At 47.7% G+C, this 18,823-nt stretch overlaps 1 protein-coding gene across 4 annotated transcripts in view; it reads right to left on the reverse strand.

The window, feature by feature from the left end:
- Positions 1-1,559: 1,559 nt before the first annotated feature.
- MOK (MOK protein kinase) overlaps positions 1,560-18,823 on the reverse strand; it is a 106,383-nt gene continuing 89,119 nt past the window's right edge. For 2 of the 4 annotated variants that reach the window (XM_077123610.1, XM_077123612.1), the window contains 8 exons: positions 18,229-18,307; positions 18,049-18,097; positions 15,979-16,157; positions 5,302-5,403; positions 4,765-4,938; positions 3,979-4,093; positions 2,206-2,400; positions 1,560-2,120 (listed from right to left, as the gene is read on the reverse strand). In XM_077123610.1, the coding sequence (XP_076979725.1) occupies positions 2,040-2,120; positions 2,206-2,400; positions 3,979-4,093; positions 4,765-4,938; positions 5,302-5,403; positions 15,979-16,157; positions 18,049-18,097; positions 18,229-18,307 (974 nt within the window). In that variant the 3' untranslated portion in view covers positions 1,560-2,039. Of the gene's footprint in view, positions 2,121-2,205; positions 2,401-3,978; positions 4,094-4,764; positions 4,939-5,301; positions 5,404-15,978; positions 16,158-18,048; positions 18,098-18,228; positions 18,308-18,823 lie in introns of those variants that run through there. The other 2 variants (XM_077123611.1, XM_077123614.1) reach the window with 2 other exon arrangements.

Raw genomic sequence — 18,823 nt, forward strand, 5'->3', positions numbered from 1 at the left:
AATGACCTTCATACTAACATCACACAATAGCACATTTTAGATAGTTTGACATTTGGTATTCCTGTTGTCTTAGTGAAGTAATTAGCTTCCTGTTGCTACCAGTTACACAGAAAACTGGGCCCAGGAAGGTCAGGGGCAGGGTCCCAGATTAGTGATGGGTTATGCCAAGATAACCTATAGGAAATCACACATTTTAGAAAATATAAGAGAGCCAGAGCTGCCTTTGAAAAGCCCTCCCACTGCCAGTGCACTTCCAGGCTACCTGTGGAAAGTGACAGGTGGAGATGTGACTGGCACCAGGGTTACAGTTACGCGTGTAGAACTGCAGCATGGTTTGGCCAATGACCTGGTATGTGGTGAAGTTCTCCCTGGCCCTCCGTCACAAACTCGAGGACAGTCAGTCCCAGCTCTACCCCCAACTGTAGAACTGCTGCCCACCCAGCATCCACTGCCCTCACCAGGTGCTGAGACGCAGTTTACATTTGGCCATCACTGCACCAGAGCTGTCAGATGTGTCCCAGCCTACAGGCACATCTGTGCCAAGAACTACCCTATATTAATGGCTCCATTCAAAGGATTGGCCCCTGGCCAAGTGGCCTAAGCTGGTTTCCCAGAGCAACTGCTTGTAACTTGTGCCTCCACCCGACATGCACAGCCAGCAGCCTCTGGCAGATGAGAGCAAGGCCAATCTCCAGGTTGATATTGCCTCATTCTGAAGCTGTGGAAGGAGCTGGGAATCTGCACAAGCACTGGTTCAACTGGCATGTTTACTTTCTTCATTTCCTGTCTGACACATGCTTTGACAGCTTCTGAGTGTGCGCTCTGTGCATGGGGCATAAGTCCAAGGGAAGCCAGGAGAGGGAGGCACTTACAGAGGCAGCCTGGCAGAGGCAAAAATGTAGCAGGTGTCAGGAGCGCCCCGTCACTCCCTCGGGGCACTGCTGTACACACCCCCCCCCCCTTATTTTTTAAAGTTTTTACTGTGGTAACATAGATACCACATAACATTTCCCATTTTAACTAATACACTTGGTGTTGAGACACTCCCAATGTCGTGTCCCAGCACTCTACTTCCCTGTCCCCTTTATGAATGGCCTTGTGAATATAAGACACCCCCTGAATTTGAATCCGTGGACTGAGGTGTCTACTTGGCACCTCTGCCCTAAGCCAGCCCCCTGGGGACCCCTCCCTGTTGTGGAAGGCTAGCGCCAGCCATGTGCATAGTGCCTGGCTCTGCCCTGCCCTGTGCTCCTCTAGTGAAGTGAATGGAAAGCAGCCGAGTGATACCAGGGTGAGCACATAGCACTAAGCAGCACCAAGTCAAGTCACCCAAGGAAGGAACTTGCAAAGGCAGGTGGCAAGAGGCTCCTGTCATTTCATAACATTTCCCTGAATGGCTTGAATAATCTCACCCACCTTTTCTTTTGGTTCCTTAAATGAAACAAAACGAAGCCACACCAGTCTTCCCAACAGGCAATGGCCTACCACACTCGCAAAAGACTTAACATAAAGGAGTAGACAGGAAGGATCGTTTAACACAGAAACAGTCAAAGGCAATGTGGTCACAATAGCTTGTTCTTTATAACAACCAGGAGTCTCCAACAGCATCGATGGAAGACTTTAGCAGATGAGAGCTGAATTTACACTACTACTGGGAATGCACTGAAGGCCTGACATGCAGAGTCCTGCGGAAGCCAAGCTTAAATGATATCATAATACACATTCTAGTTTATCTGTTTTGATTTGTATAAAAAATTACAAAATATTTCTCTTCTCCAAATTCTTATGTTATGAAAACGAAACAAACTCTAGAATGAGGTGGTTTCAGATGTCCTGGAATGGAGCCCCAGCACAGTAGCCTCCAAGGCATGGGTAAGAGGGGCAGCTTGGCCTGACCAGCCCTTGCCCAGTGGGTACAGCAGGTCTGCAGGTGGCACTCCTGGGACTCCAGGTGTTGGGGATCAAGGTGCCCTCTGACATACCTGGAAGCGGAGGGACGGGGATTCTGCGGGTTTGCATCTGGCTTACTCTCGGTGTGCTCAGTATCCTCGGCCCTTCCTTTCTATGGTGGGCAGATGGTACTGTTTCAGGTGAGACTTTATGTCTTTAGTTGTATCTGTCTGTTAAAAAGAAATCACAGACATTCAAGGGGGGTGCAGGCTAGGGTCACAGAGCTGCCCCCTTGGAGAAGCTGGCAAGGGCTACCTTCTTGTTGACACACTTCAAGGGCTGTAACAGAGGTATTTTTCCATTCATTCCAGCTCCAAACACGGCCTGCAGTGCAGGGCTAGAGTGCGATGACAGCTTGCTTACTCCTGAGATCTTGAGTTTGGGCAGTTCCATCAGGTAGGCATGTCCTTGTCTTCTGGAGTGGTCCTCCTCTTGCTTTAGGAACCGGTTCTTGAAACAAAACAAAGGTCAGCTGAATAAACAACAGCTTCCCCTTTATGGAAATAAGGGAAAACAAACGAGGCTCTTCTGTACTACTTGTATATCACGTAACTTCCTGGCCACTGGGTGTGACTAGAAGGTGAGCAGACCACACACCCATGCCCCAGCCATCAAACCCACACAGCAGCTGCCTGCTGTTTACCCACTGTGTCAGGGAGGCTCTCTACACGGCAAGCTCCTAAGGCAGAATCGGGCTTTTCACTTTGTCTACTCCAGTCAATGACCCTGTGCTCAGGCCAAGCCCCACATGCAGTAGGCAAGCCAAAAAAGGCCCCTGATTCAATGGGTGCGGCGCAGGTGAGGGTGGGCCTGCAGGTCTCAAGGGGACTCAGGGCTGTGGTGACACTACCTCCTTCCACGCAGAGCTCAGCAAACTCAGGCCCTCAGACCCAACACACCAGCCTGTATTTGTTCAAATGGTGAACTGAGAATGGTTTCTACATTTTTTAATAGTTAAAAAAAATAACATTTTGGGGCCACGGTGGCTCAGCAGGCAAGAATGTTCACTTCCCAGTGCATACCCATGTTAAAAAAAAAAAAACATTTTATGACACATGAAAATTACAGGAAATTCAAATTTCAGTGTCTACAAATAAAGTTATACTGGAACACAGCCCACCGTTCACTGACTGTTATGTGAACTTCCTCTGTGCTCCAGCAGCAGACTTGCTGGTTGTGATGGGACATATGACCTACAGAGTCTAAACTACTGTCTGGCCCTTACTGAAAAAGCATACCAACCCCTGACCTACTAATGCTGGAATGAGTCCTCTGGCTGCTGGGTTGAGAATCCAGGGATGGGGGCATTTGGGGGGAGAGGCCGGGAAACTGGGTTTCTGCAAGTCCACCTGTTAATAGACATCCCAGTGAAGGTGCCAAGAAAGGGCTGGACATGAGAATCTGGATTTCTGGAAAGCAGTCAGGCCAGGAAATTACCCATGTCCTCAGCTCCTAGCATGCAGTGAGCCATTAGAAAATGCTGAGATGAACGAATGAGTGTGTGGCTTCCCGAAGAAGTCAGGGATGGAAGGGCAGTTAGCCTATTGGAGTTGGCACCAGCCGCAGCACTCAGACCCAGGGGCAGGGACTGGGCAGATGTAGCTGGGGCATAGAGATAAGACTGAGTGAGCTAAGTGGAAATAAAGGTGAATCTATTGTAAAACGAAGGTCTCATTTCCAAACCCAAACCACTGTGAAATCATCTCTGCTAGACTGGATGGGGTGTGCATCTGGTGGCTGAGCTCAGACGGCCTGGGCCATGGAGACCTGGTGACCTGTCATCCTCTCCCTGGGTAACTCAGGCAGGTTATTTGGTTTCTCCAAACCTCCTGCTGGGTTGGTTTTAGGACCTGGCCAGGACCTGGCACATGCCATGTGACCCAATAAACCAGGACCCTGTCCTGGACTATTTTGTACCCCTCTTCTGGACACATGGGGCTTTTATCATACATGGGTGGTGTCTGCCTGTACAACCCTGCAAGGCCTGGCTCAGACGGCTCATTCAAGCGCCCTGATTTTACTTAATACCTGCTTCCGGCCCTCCTTTGAAACATGCCAGCCAGTACTGACTGATGCCAGTGCCATAGGATGCCCTGGAGAAAAACTTTTCCTGCAGCTGGCCAGGGCCTGCTTCTCAGCTGCCCTGCAGGGAAGGAAAAGAAGAGAGACCTCTCACTCAGCACCCAGGCAGGGCCATGCTCACTTGCTTTCTTGGTCTCCAAATTTGTCTATTATATGAGTTGTCACTAGCTCTCCTTTTCCACGTGAATGGTTGTGAGCAGCCCTTTCCCCTTTTCCATCTTAGTTTCTGACAAACTCTGTGGGGCAGATGTCCTGTGATGTCTGCTATCCTTTCCAGTCATAGACAGGAGTGAACTGAGGTTTCATGATATATGAGCGAAAGGCGGACACTCTCACATTTGCATTTGTGCCTAAACCACACAAAACCATCCATTCTGTAGTACTTCTAGGGCAGGGGATATCCTCTGCTCTTCACAACCCAGGAGGGTGTGTATGGGTCACTGGGAAGTGCACCACTCTCTCCCGTGGGGCTCAGTAATAACACTTTGGTGTCCACCACCCCACAGCCCACATGCTCTCTGACATGGCACAGCTGGCAGCTTCATTTTGGGGAACATGTCTCTGAAAACAGCTTGGCACAGTTTCCAAAAGACATGGATAAGTCTGTTATTACCCAAATACAAGAGGGCTGTTCCAGGGAACCAGGACTCCTCTGAAAGCTGTTCACCTGCCACTGCAGATCTCCCCAGGGTCTCTTGGCCTCCCCCCACCCCAAGAGTCCCAATCACCCACCTCTGCTCTTGGAAGAACGGGTGCTGCAGGGCTTGGTGGGCGGTGATCCTCTCATCAGGGTCATAGGCCACCATTGCACAGAGGAGGGAGAGGCAGTGTGGGGACAGACTGGTCGTCAGGAAAGATATTCCTGATCCCTTTTTAAAAGGAAAATCAAAACTCATAGCTCTCGACCTGTATTGAAAGCCCAACGATAATAAACAATAGCCATTACTGAGAGCACACATCTGGTGGCTGTCACCGGCCCTGGGGGTGACAGTTCATGATCTACAGGGGATGAAGTCTATTATGTATGAGGCTAACTACCTACCTATCCTAGAAAAGGGCAATACCACTTATCTGGGTGTAAGGGATGAAAAAAAACCCAGAATCTGAAAGGGTAGCAGAGTCCTGGCCTTGATGCTAGGGCCACTCCTGCATGTGGCCTCAGGACCCGACTCCCAGCTGCACATCACCATTAAGCCCTGGGCACTAACCACATATTCAGGAAAGCCTCTGACAGTGTGTGGGCAAAGAGGGCTGCGCACATACACTTACTGCTTGAATTTGGCAAGTGTTTTCTGCGCAGGCGTGCCCACAACGTCATGGATCTTTGAGATCTGGTCCAGTTCGTTGGCCCCAGGGAAGAGGGGCTCCAGGCTGGAAGGACCCAAGGGGCGGTGCTGAGGGCGCTGCAGGGCGCCTTCGTCCAGGGCTGCCCTTTCCGCCCCGCCCCCCTGCCCAGCATCATACTGCCCCCACACCTTAGGTTGCCACGCACCCCAAAGCCATGTGGGAAGCTCTGCTCAGCATCAACGAGGTGGTAGGGGGTGGGTGTCACCACCGTCCCCTCTCCCTAAGGGACTCAGAAATCAACGCCCTGAGACAAGGGCCCAGCCCTGCTCACTTCAGATACCGGACCAGGCCCACCTTAGACCCTGCCCCGCCCTGCCTATTACTGCTTCTGGCCTCACCCTCACAGGGTCTCTGCCTCGGGACTGCACCTGCCTCGGGACACGCCCATGCTTCAGGCCCCTTCCCCTAGGAGAGCCCAAGAGAGTCTCAGCTCCTTCCTTAAGCCAAGGTCAGCTTTGCCAGGGCCAGGCCAGCCCTTACTGCCTAGCTCCCCGGAACTCTAACACCCCTGGGCTGCCTCCAGCCTTCGCCCAAACCACCCTCCGTCTGCTCCATCCTTGGCCGAAATCCTCCGCAGCTGTCAATTCCTAATTTCCAGCCCTCACCATATTCCGGCAAGGCAGGTGTCACCCTGCAGGGAAGGAAGCGATCCACGAGGGGGTGTCTTGCCCCAGCCCACTCTCTTCTACTGGGGGCCCTCCATAGCGCCCCCTCCCCTAGCTCGGCTCCACACAGGCCAGCTCCTAAACTGCATTTCCTCCCGTCCCTACTTCCCCAGGAAGACCAGACTTCAAAGGCTCAGAATCTCCTCTGGAGCCCTCATCTTCTCCCCACAGGATCCGGGCAGCTGGGAACCAGCAGCATTCAATCTCTGCCTCTCTCCCTCTGCATCTGGACACCATAGGGTCCCTCGGACACCTCACTGCCCAGCCTTCTCGATTTGGCTGCAGGCAGCATCCTAAGATCCCCGCTGGCCTGCCTGAGGGTTCTCTCCTCCCAGCTAGCCTGCATCACACGCCCCCTCAACTTGGTGCGGCATCTAGCTGGATCATAACAAGCATTAGTAGAGGGAACAGACAGTAAATAAATGAGCAAATAGGATCAGCTCACTGGGCTGGGAGGAGGCTGGCGGGCAGTAGGGGAAGGCCCCTGCCCAAAAGGACCCAGAGCTGTTCCCCCTAGCTCCTGGGACCTGGGGCCTGTGCAGGTGTGTAGAGTTGGTGCAGCAATCTGAGCATGGGACCAGCGCCACACACCTGTCACAGCTCAGCAGCCGCTGCAAGGGCATGGAGAAGGGCTGTGGCTGGGACCAGGTTATAGGAGCTCTAAGAGCTGACTGACAAGCTTAGAAGCTCAGACACACTGGTGGGTGGCCACAGCCCAGCATCACCAACTGGGCAGTCCCATGAAGATGGGGGCCCAGGCCACAGACTCCACCAATTTTTCAAGAGAAGCCAGAAATTAATATTTTTATGTAAATTCTAATTTCACCAATTGGCTAAAAGAACATAAGCACAAAACAATCACATACTGCAGGCCAAGTAAGACAAAACTGTGGCCCAGATACAAAGGCCCCCCACCTCTGTCCTCTGGCTGACAGGTTCTTAGCCTTTCTACAGAGGTGTTTTAGGAACCATCCCCTGCAATAGCAGCAGCAAGCATCACTTCAAAGTATCAGTATTTCTAAAGCGGACTTTTCTGCAGCACCAAATGGTAACATGGTAGGGTACTGAGACTAGGTCAGGAAGCCTGAACAAGGTGCAATTTTTTTCTCTTTCTGGATCATAAGGTAAAGTGCTCTGATCTGAATCTATTTTATCGAGACAGCTTTGTATTCACATTTGTCCTGCCCCCAACCCTTCCATGTGACACAGCTCAGCTCCTCTGGATACTATGGGGACTCCGGGCACATGACGCCCACAGGCACATGATGCTCTGCCAGGACTTGAAAGCTGGAATATCTGCAGTCATCTCACAGATACACCACTGTCATGGTCAGGTTCATGTGTCAACTTGGCCAAATTGTGGTTCCTGCTTGTCTGGTTGGGCAAGTGCTGGCCTGTCTGTGGCAGTGAGGACATTTCATAGAATTAGATCATGATCACATCAGCTGCATCCACAGCTGATTCCATTTGTACTCAACCAAAGGGGAGTGTCTTCTACAATGAGTGATGCTTAATCTAATCATGGGAAACCTTTTAAGGAGGATTCAGAAGAGACAGGCTATTTCCTGCTTCAGCGGGTGAGCCTCTCCTGTGGAGTTTGTACAGACCCTCATCGGAATCGTCGGCTTCACAGCCTGCCCTGCGGATTTTGGACTCTGCATTCCTGTGTTCATGTGTGTCATGGTTAGGGACAGGTGTCAACTTGGCCAAGTTGTGGTACCTGTTCATCTGATTGGGCAAGCGTTGGCCTGTCTGTTGCAATGAGGACATTTCATAGGATTAGGTCATGATCACGTTAGCTACATCCACAGCTGATTCCATTTGTAATCAGACAAAGGGGAGTGTCTTCTGCAATTAGTGATGCTAAATGCAATCATGGGAAGCCTTTTAAGGAGGACTCAGAGGAGACAGGTTGCATTCCTGCTTTGGCTGGCGAGCCTCTCCTGTGGAGTTCATCCAGGCCATCCATTGGAGTCATCGGCTTCACAGCCTGCCCTGTGGATTTTGGACTCTGCGTTCCTACGGTCACGTGAGACAGTTTTATAAATTTTATATTTGCAAGTGTTCCCTGTTGATTCTGTTTCTCTAGAGAACCCTAACTAATACATCTTGGTACCAGGAGTGGTTCTTAAGGAACAGAATCTTAAAAATGGGTTTTTATGAATGGTTTTCTACTCTGACTGGGCTCAGAGACACTAAGGACTCTGATTCCCATAATCAGAATGACACTCCCAATCCATGGACTGAGTTGGCAAAGGAGATAGTCAAAATATCATCATTCGATTCTCCTAATGCTTCGCTTGTACGAAGCCAGACTCTGGGGGATAATGTTTTTGACACCTTTACAGAGTTTTGCAGAAATAAGAGTTATAGAGATGTTGGTTGGTTGTTGTTAGATACACTGTCTGCATTAAAGGGTGAAAGGGATGGGCTTAAGGCTTCAAACAAGAAGCTTAAGTGCCGTCTGAAAGATGTAGAGGTTTCTATGAGTATCCTGAAGGAAAATTTTATTTCCTGTAGCCGTAGACTTGAGATCTCTGAAAATCAGACTCAGAATCTTATTGTTAGAGTAGCAACTTTACAACGTAAACTGAAATCTCAGTCTTGCATGGTGTCTGCCGTTAAAGTGAGGGCATTGATTGGAAAGGAGTGGGACCCTGAAAAATGGGATGGTGACATATGGATTGATAATGATGTTGGGGGTGAGGTTGAAACCCTAGACCATGCTGAGCCTTCTTTAGATAACCCTGTAATAGTCTGCCCTGAGGACATAGCCGCCCCACCTTCAGCCTGCCTTGAGGAATTGGCCACCCAACCTCCTCCTGAAGGGATTAGCCCTAGAGTTATTAATCCTGTTTCACCAGATGAAACTGCAAATGAAAGCCCTGAAGCAAATGGCTTGGAAGATATTTCTAATTCTTTTCATGACCCACCCCCACCACCCCTCATTTCTTCTAGACCTATAACTAGACTAAAGTCCCAACAGGCCCCTAAAGGTGAGGTACAAAGTATCACACATGAGGAGGTACGTTATACTCCAAAAGAACTGTGTGAGTTTTCCAATTTATATAGACAGAAATCAGGGGAATATGTGTGGCAATGGATTTTAAGAGTGTGGGATAATGGTGGGAGGAATGTAAGGCTGGATCAGGCTGAATTTATTGATATGGGCCCACTAAGCAGAGATTCTGCATTCAATGTTATAGCTAGAGCAGTTAGAAAAGGTGTTAACAGCTTGTTTGGGTGGTTGGTTGAAACATGGATCAAAAGGTGGCCAACATTACCTGAGGTTGAAATGCCAGAACTGCCCTGGTATAATGTAGATGAGGGGATCCAGAGGCTTAGAGAGATTGGGATGTTAGAGTGGATTTATCATGCAAAGCCTGCTCTTACACCCCAGGAATGTCCAGAAGATGCACCTTTTACCAGAACAGTGAGAAATAAGTTTGTGAGACTAGCACCATCATCCCTCAAGAGCTCTGTGGTTGCACTTCTCTGTAGGTCAGATATTACTGTAGGAACTGCTGTCACTGAGCTGGAATCCTTAAACACAATGGGGATGACAGGATCCCGAGTTGGCAGAAGCCAGGTGGCAGCACTTAATCACCAAAGACAGGGTAGACGCGGGTATTATAATAGACAACAAACTCAAAGGAGGCATCAAAATTATATGACACGCAGAGATTTGTGGCATTGGCTAGTAAATCATGGGGTGCCTAGAAATACAATAGAAGGGCAGTCTACTAAATTCTTGTTGGAGCTGTATAAACAAAAGAGTTCTAGGTCAAGGGAACAGAAGTCTAACCTGAATTACAAAAACACAGAGTCACGGCCCCTTAATCAATTTCCAGACTTGAAACAGTTTACAGACCCTGAGCCCCTTGAATGAAGGGGAGGCCAGGTCCCTATGGGGAAGAAACCTGTTACACTGCCACAAATTTATACTGTTGACCTTCCTCTAAGTCTTCCTCAAGGAGACCGACGGCCTTTTACCAGGGTAACTGTGCATTGGGGAAAAGGAAATGATCAGATATTTCGGGGATTATTAGACACTGGTTCAGAAGTGACATTAATTCCAGGGGACCCAAAACGTCACTCTGGACCACCAGTCAGAGTGGGGGCTTATGGAGGCCAGGTGATCAATGGAGTTTTAGCTCAGGTCCGTCTCACAGTGGGTCCAGTGGGCCCCCGGACCCATCCTGTAGTTATTTCCCCCGTTCCGGAATGTATAATTGGCATAGACATACTGAGCAACTGGCAGAATCCCCACGTTGGTTCTCTAACTCATGCAGTGAGGGCTATTATGGTGGGAAAGGCCAAGTGGAAGCCACTAGAACTGCCCCTACCAAGCAAAATAGTAAATCAAAAGCAATACCGTATTCCTGGAGGGATTGCAGAGATTACTGCCACTCTTAAGGACTTGAAAGATGCAGGGGTGGTGATTCCCACCACATCCCCATTCAACTCTCCTATTTGGCCTGTGCAGAAAACAGATGGGTCTTGGAGAATGACAGTGGATTATCGTAAACTCAACCAGGTGGTAACTCCAATTGCAGCTGCTGTTCCAGATGTAGTATCATTGCTTGAGCAAATCAATACATCCCCTGGTACCTGGTATGCAGCTATTGATCTGGCAAATGCTTTTTTCTCAATAGCTATTAGTAAGGACCACCAGAAACAGTTTGCTTTCAGCTGGCAAGGTCAGCAATATACTTTCACTGTCCTACCTCAGGGGTATATCAACTCTCCAGCCCTATGTCATAATCTTGTTCGCAGAGACCTTGATCGTTTCTGCCTCCCACAAGACATCACACTGGTCCATTATATTGATGATATCATGTTGATTGGACCTAGTGAACAAGAAGTAGCAACTACTCTAGATTTACTGGTAAGGCATTTGCGTGTCAGAGGATGGGAGATAAATCCAACAAAAATACAGGGGCCTTCCACCTCAGTAAAATTTCTAGGTGTCCAGTGGTGTGGGGCTTGTCGAGATATCCCTTCTAAGGTGAAGGATAAATTGCTGCATCTGGCCCCTCCCACAACCAAAAAAGAGGCACAATGCCTAGTTGGTCTTTTTGGATTTTGGCGACAACATATTCCTCATTTGGGTGTGCTACTCCGGCCCATTTATCGAGTGACCAGAAAAGCTGCTAATTTTGAGTGGGGACCTGAACAAGAGGAGGCTCTGCGACAGGTCCAGGCTGCTGTGCAAGCTGCTCTGCCACTTGGGCCATATGATCCAGCAGATCCAATGGTGCTGGAAGTGTCAGTGGCAAATAGAGATGCTGTCTGGAGCCTTTGGCAGGCCCCAGTAGGAGAATCACAATGCAGACCCTTAGGATTTTGGAGCAAAGCCTTACCATCTGCTGCAGATAACTACTCTCCTTTTGAGAAACAGCTTTTGGCCTGCTACTGGGCCTTAGTAGAGACTGAACGCTTAACCATGGGCCACCAAGTTACCATGAGACCTGAGTTGCCTATCATGAGTTGGGTGTTGTCTGACCCACCAAGCCATAAAGTTGGGCGTGCACAGCAGCACTCTATTGTAAAGTGGAAATGGTATATACGAGATAGAGCCAGAGCAGGTCCTGAAGGCACAAGTAAGTTACATGAAGAAGTGGCACAGATGCCCATGGTTTCCACTCCTGCTGCCACATTACCTTCTCTTTCCCAGACCAGAGCTATGGCCTCTTGGGGAGTTCCTTACAGTGAATTGACTGAGGAAGAGAAAACTCGGGCCTGGTTTACAGATGGTTCAGCACGATATGCAGGTACCACCCGAAAGTGGACAGCTGCAGCATTACAACCCCTTTCTGGGGTGTCTTTAAAGGACAGTGGTGAGGGGAAATCCTCCCAGTGGGCAGAACTTCGAGCAGTGCACCTGGTTGTTCATTTTGCTTGGAAGGAAAACTGGCCAGAGGTGCGTTTGTATACTGACTCATGGGCTGTTGCTAATGGTTTGGCTGGATGGTCAGGGACTTGGAAAGACCATAATTGGAAAATTGGTGACAGAGAGGTCTGGGGAAGAAGCATGTGGATAGACCTTTCTGAGTGGGCTAAAAACATGAAGATATTTGTGTCCCATGTGAATGCACACCAGAGGGTGACTTCAGCAGAGGAAGATTTTAATAATCAAGTGGATAAGATGACCCGTTCTATGGATACCAGTCAGCCTGTTTCCCCAGCAACTCCTGTTATTGCCCAATGGGCTCATGAACAAAGTGGTCATGGTGGTAGGGATGGAGGTTATGCATGGGCTCAGCAGCATGGACTTCCACTCACCAAGGCTGACCTGGCTACAGCCACTGCTGAGTGCCCAATCTGCCAGCAGCAGAGACCCACACTCAGCCCCCGATATGGCACCATTCCCCGAGGTGACCAGCCAGCTACATGGTGGCAGGTTGATTACATTGGACCACTCCCTTCATGGAAGGGGCAGCGATTTGTTCTAACTGGAATAGACACATACTCTGGATATGGGTTTGCTTTCCCTGCACGCAATGCTTCTGCCAAAACTACTATCCGTGGGCTTACAGAATGCCTTATCCATCGCCATGGTATTCCACATAGCATTGCTTCGGATCAAGGAACACACTTCACAGCAAATGAAGTGCGGGAATGGGCACATGCTCATGGAATTCTCTGGTCTTACCATGTTCCCCATCATCCAGAAGCAGCTGGATTGATAGAACGGTGGAATGGCCTTTTGAAAACTCAATTACGGTGCCAACTAGGTGGCAAAAACTTGAAAGGCTGGGGTAATGTTCTCCAGGAAGCTGTGTATGCTCTGAATCAGCGTCCACTGTATGGTGCTGTTTCTCCCATAGCCAGGATCCATGGGTCCAGGAACCAAGGGGTGGAAATGGGTGTGGTGCCACTCACTATTACTCCTAGTGATCCACTAGGAAAATTTTTGCTTCCTGTCCCTGCTACCCTGAGTTCTGCTGGTCTACAGGTTTTAGTTCCAAAATGGGGTGTGCTTTCTCCAGGAGAAACAACAGTGATACCACTGAACTGGAAGTTAAGATTGCCACCTGGCCACTTTGGGCTACTTATGCCTCTGGATCAACACACCAAGAAGGGAATTACATTATTGTCTGGGGTAATTGACCCTGACTATCAGAAGGAAGTAGGACTGCAACTACATAATGGAGGTAAAGAAGAGTTTTCTTGGAATATAGGAGATCCCCTGGGGCGTCTATTAGTACTACCATGCCCTGTGATTAAAATCAATGGAAAACTGCAACAACACAATCCAGGCAGGACCACTAATGGCTCTGAGACTTCAGGAATGAAAGTTTGGGTTACCCCACCAGGCAAAGAACCACGGCCAGCTGAAGTGCTTGCTGAGGGGGAAGGGAACATGGAATGGGTAGTGGAAGAAGGTAGTGATAAATATGAACTTCGACCACGTGATCAGTTACAGAAACGAGGACTGTAATGCTGTTTTGTTTGTGTTATACTATTTAAGTTGTACGATATCAAGTTTAAGAATGAATGTTGCCCAAGGATTTGCACCCTGTTCTGGAGAGATTTAATGTGTTTCCAGTTATATGCAGGACAGTTGAGTATTGTCAGGTAAAAGGAAAAAATGTGTGCTTGTTTTCATTTGGAAATTAAGTATGGTCTAAGGTGATATATATATATATAGGTGCCAAGTTGACAAGGGGTGGACTGTCATGGTTAGGGACAGGTGTCAACTTGGCCAAGTTGTGGTACCTGTTCATCTGATTGGGCAAGCGTTGGCCTGTCTGTTGCAATGAGGACATTTCATAGGATTAGGTCATGATCACGTTAGCTACATCCACAGCTGATTCCATTTGTAATCAGACAAAGGGGAGTGTCTTCTGCAATTAGTGATGCTAAATGCAATCATGGGAAGCCTTTTAAGGAGGACTCAGAGGAGACAGGTTGCATTCCTGCTTTGGCTGGCGAGCCTCTCCTGTGGAGTTCATCCAGGCCATCCATTGGAGTCATCGGCTTCACAGCCTGCCCTGTGGATTTTGGACTCTGCGTTCCTACGGTCACGTGAGACAGTTTTATAAATTTTATATTTGCAAGTGTTCCCTGTTGATTCTGTTTCTCTAGAGAACCCTAACTAATACAATGTGAGACACTTTTATAAATTTTATATTTGCAAGTGTTCCCTGTTGATTCTGTTTCTCTAGAGAACCCTAACTAATACAACCTCTGTCTGTCTCAACCCGGCTGGCCATTCATGGAACTTCTAAGGCCTCCCAGCACAAAACACTGGAGCAAAACCCCCTCTTTGAAAACTCTGTACTGAAAAGAAATTAAGTATTGGCCCTTTTATTTCTAGGCCTGAAGCACAGAAAATTTATTTTTAATATTATATTCTTCTAACAAAATTCGACTCCAACAAATAATTTGAAGCTTCCTCTCCAGTGAATTCATTGTATTGGTATTCTTTCATCTTTTAAGATACCGGAACATAGTGAATAGAGATAGACCACAGAAGAGACTCTGGAATCACAAGGAATTCATGGGTCGTGGACAGGAAAGTTACCTGCCCAGAGAGCAGGTGTCCTTTGGGAAATTAGCCTGTTTTGCATACTCCAACTGCCAAAACACACAGGTGCCCCCAGGAAAACCTGACAAGTATGAAGAATGCATGGTTAGGAGACAGCTACCTCCCCTTTACTTAGGCCCTCTGTGCCTCTCGCTGAGAGCCAAGACACAGACCCACGTTCATGGCCCTGCACACTCCAGCATCTCCACAATGAGGACACTGCCAGGAAAAGGATAAACAACTACTGCGGAGACAGCGTCACATCTGCCCTGTGGTTTCTGTTGACAAACTCATGTCAGGTCAGGTCAAGCTTTCTTGACAAATAAATTCTAAGAAACCTTTTGGGGGGAAACATGTGACTGCAAAGCACAGCTTGTTATGACAACTGAGTCATCTCAGGCTTTATCTCATAGACATATATGATGCCATTGGCCATCATGTCTTAACACTGACGTCCTTTAAAGCTCTTCTGAATTAATTCAAGGGATTTTAGCAAATGAGGAAGAACTGTCTGTTGATACATTTAGGTTCAATTAAATTGCCACTCAGTTTCCCAAAACTAAAACAAAGCCAATTACCAACACAAGTGATCTAGAATCCAAATAGGATGGGTCCTGGAGCTCACATCCCTCCATGTTGATGGTGGTCAGTCAAGCAGGACCAGAGGATCCAGAGGCCCTGCTCCACCGGCTCTACATGCCATTGTGGTGTCCTCCAGACTTCACTAATCGGCGCCTTACTTAGACATCCACTTCTGCCGATGCCCCTCATAAGCTCCTCTAGCTCAACACCCCACTCAACCATTCTCTCAGAAGGGGTGAGGCGGAGGATTGGAGTCCAGGGGGATGGCCTCTACCAGGCCAGAAGGTGTCTTATCACACCTGGAGCTGGCAGCTGGTGGGCCACAGAGAATGACCTGAGGGTTCCACCCCACTCATCCCTCCCCACAGCAGGCACCAGAAGGCAGCAGTAGCAGGTTTCTCCTCTGCTCCTGGACATGGCCCATCCATCACTTCATTTATCCAGCCCATTCCCAGACAGGTGAAGGGCAGGATGTGATGGTGGAAAGGAAATAACTGATGGTATTTCATTCCCCAGGAAAAGTATTTGACAAAAAATAAAATAAAACCTGTTAAATAATAGCTTTAAAGTGGGGAAAAAAACAGACTTAAAAATATGTGTTCCAGGGCGGGCCACGGTGGCTCAGCAGCCAGAGTTCTCCCCTGCCATGCCAGAGACCCGGGTTCGATTCCCAGTGCCTGTCCATGCCAAAAAAAAAAAAAAAAAAAGTGTGTTCTAAAGGAATGAATGCACCATTCAATCTGGGCGAGACCCCCTGCTGGGCTTTTCTACACCGGGGGTCTGAGGAGATCTGGGAGAGGTGCCTGAGCACCTCCCTACCTTGCGATCTCGTAGAATACACAGCCCGCGCTCCACAGGTCCATTTTGTAGCTGTAGTAACCGTCAGTGAGGAGACATTCGGGGGCCCGGTACCAGCGGGTGGATATGTATTCTGTGTATGGCTGCTGGGAATAGACACTCCGGCAGGAGCCAAAGTCCCCCAGTTTCAGGACCTCTTGCTGCAAGGGGGCATACAAGCAGAAAGAATTTTCTTATCTAGCTTGCTTAACACCAATGGTTTCAAATATTTATGCACTAAAGGGAATACTGCTAATTTCTAAACTGCCTTTATAAAATATGAGCACTTAAATATGACTTATAAAATATAAGTATCCCATATAAAGCAGCCTCAGACAGATGAGTAAGTGCTATCTTTACTCAGTGGAATGTACTGGCACATTTGCTGGCTCTCTGTGTCTTATGTGTATTTCCAAATGTCTGCAGGTATGGAAAAATGTCAAGTCCTCATGCAATCCTACAAAGGAATTACACAAATGTTACACCTCCAAAGGGCCACGGCCAGTGGCTCTGTTCGCAGCTTTGTTCTCAGCCCAGGGAGGTGGGCAGGGCCCAGCATCAGGCACAACAGGGTCCTTCATCAATCAGACAGTTACAGGGTAAACATGTTTTGGGATATTTCTTAAGGTAGGACTTTTATGCTTTCTTTTTCCCCCTCACATGTCAAAGCAACAAGGTGTAAGCCTTAGGTGAACAGAATTTATTAAAGTGCCTAATGCAATCTGGCCACTAATGGGTAGAGGCAGACATGCTAAGAACAGGTTACAAAAACCCAGGGTTGATTCTCTAATTAAGCTGCAGCTGCACACACCACTCAACCTGGAAGTGAGTGCCAGACCCCAGGCAAAGAGGGTGCACACATTTCCTGGCACTTTTCCTCAAAACCATCCCACGAGGGAGGAAGAATTATTCCCATTTTCAGATGAAGTCCACGTCACGAGGCTGAGTAGCATGCCCAGGTTCACAGAGCTGGTGATGCCAAGTGGGTAGAAGCCTGGGTCTGCCAGTACAGACCCCAACCTTACTGCCACTGCACAGACCCGCCCTGGCCCCATCTGGTTCTTCCAACTGCACCAAGTCTGTAGGACATGAATGTTTCAAGCCCAAATACCTAAAAGGTTAGTTATCACACATAAAAATGATTTCATTTCCTGAATGCTAGAAAATCAAGACATTTAATTTTCTTCAGTTTAAATACTACCGACTTTCACTCCCGGGCAAGATGGAGTAATAAGAACTGGCTTGACCTTCCCACCTCAAACAAGCAAAAAAGACAAACTGCAGGAAACCATGGTTTCGAGATGCTGGACACTGGGGGTTGCAGGGAAGTGATCCCTTCTATAAGGCAAAAAGACCAGGTGAGCCCTACAATGGGCCAGGCTTCTGGCCTCCAGAGAATTCCCAGACTAAGACCCAGGGTCGGGGAGACTGGGTGGAGCCTGGTCACCTTCTTGTGTGAGGTCCAGGAAAGCCAGGAGGACAGAGTCCAAAGGATAGAGTCCCTGAGAGGAGAAAGCTGCTGGAGACAGATCCCCCGAGATCTGCAGAGGTTCTCTGAGTCCTGAGCAGAGTGTACCTGAGAGGGAAATAGCAAGGCCTGGGAAGAACCACCCAAAATGGTTGGCAGCGACAGTACCTGAGCTCACGCTGGCTGGTCACTGCCTGGGAACAGGAAGCACCAGGGAGCTCTTGAGCATGATGATCATATGGCAAAACTCATCAAATTGTACAAGTTAAATAAGTGCTGTTTAAGGAGCTTTGGAGGGAGGCAGACCTGAGTTCAAATTCTGCTCTAATCACCTTTATATTTAGATCTTTCAGAATGACTATTTGAATGGACTTTGTCTATAGAGTAGGAAAGACACCTAAGAATATGTCCTTTCAGATGAATGTTCCATTATATAAATGGCATTTATGAACCTCACTCCTTTCCATGCTGGACACCACAGCAAACATGCTATCAAGCTAACGGGAGTCGAAAGTACATTTTGTCTGAGAGGGTTTTGTGTTTTACTTCTCTATGACAACAGTTTTTCATGTAAAAATTCTTACCTTTATTAATATATTTTCTGGTTTTACATCTCTGTGAAATATTCCATTTCTGCATTCAATACAAAAGGAAAGATAGAATTAATCATACATAATTGATTCAAATTCTTTTGACACTGTACTTCTAAATAAATGCTAACGCATTTTATTAATCCATGAGCTGCCAAATCTCCAAGTGCATACCTGTGCATATGATCCAGGGATTTACACAGCTGGTACATATAATGCATAATTTTTCTCTCTGATAAGGGGTGTTTTCTCCCTGTACAATTCAAGAAATAGGTATAAACAATTACAATGGTATATATTCCTTTTGGGAAACCAAAAACATAATGCATCTTTTGTTTAATGCTGCATGAAAATCCAACTTCTTCCATAAAAAAAAATCATCTGAACTCATTTGGAGATGCTTAGAGACAGAAGCTCTGAGAGGAAGCCACTGGAACCAGGAGTGGAAAGCAATGATAACCAGAGCAAAGGGTCAGCAGATGTAGCCATGTACCTTCCCATGTGAGAGAGAAAGATATCTTTCTTGAGTAAAGGTATCCTCTTGTTGATTATTTAATTTGAACATTTTCATGGCCTTAGAACTCTAAATGTGTAGCCTGATAAATCCCCTTTGTAAAAGCCAATCCATTTCTAGTATATTGCATTCTAGCAGCATTAGCAAACTGAAATAGTCTGTTTAGTGTGATAGTAGGATAGTCACTCCAGCTTTCTTATGGCTGTTGTTTACATGATATATACTCTTTTTCATCTATTTACTTTCAATCTGTTT

The sequence above is a fragment of the Tamandua tetradactyla genome, chromosome 12, assembly GCF_023851605.1.
Source record: "Tamandua tetradactyla isolate mTamTet1 chromosome 12, mTamTet1.pri, whole genome shotgun sequence".
In the NCBI taxonomy this organism is placed as follows: domain Eukaryota; kingdom Metazoa; phylum Chordata; class Mammalia; order Pilosa; family Myrmecophagidae; genus Tamandua; species Tamandua tetradactyla.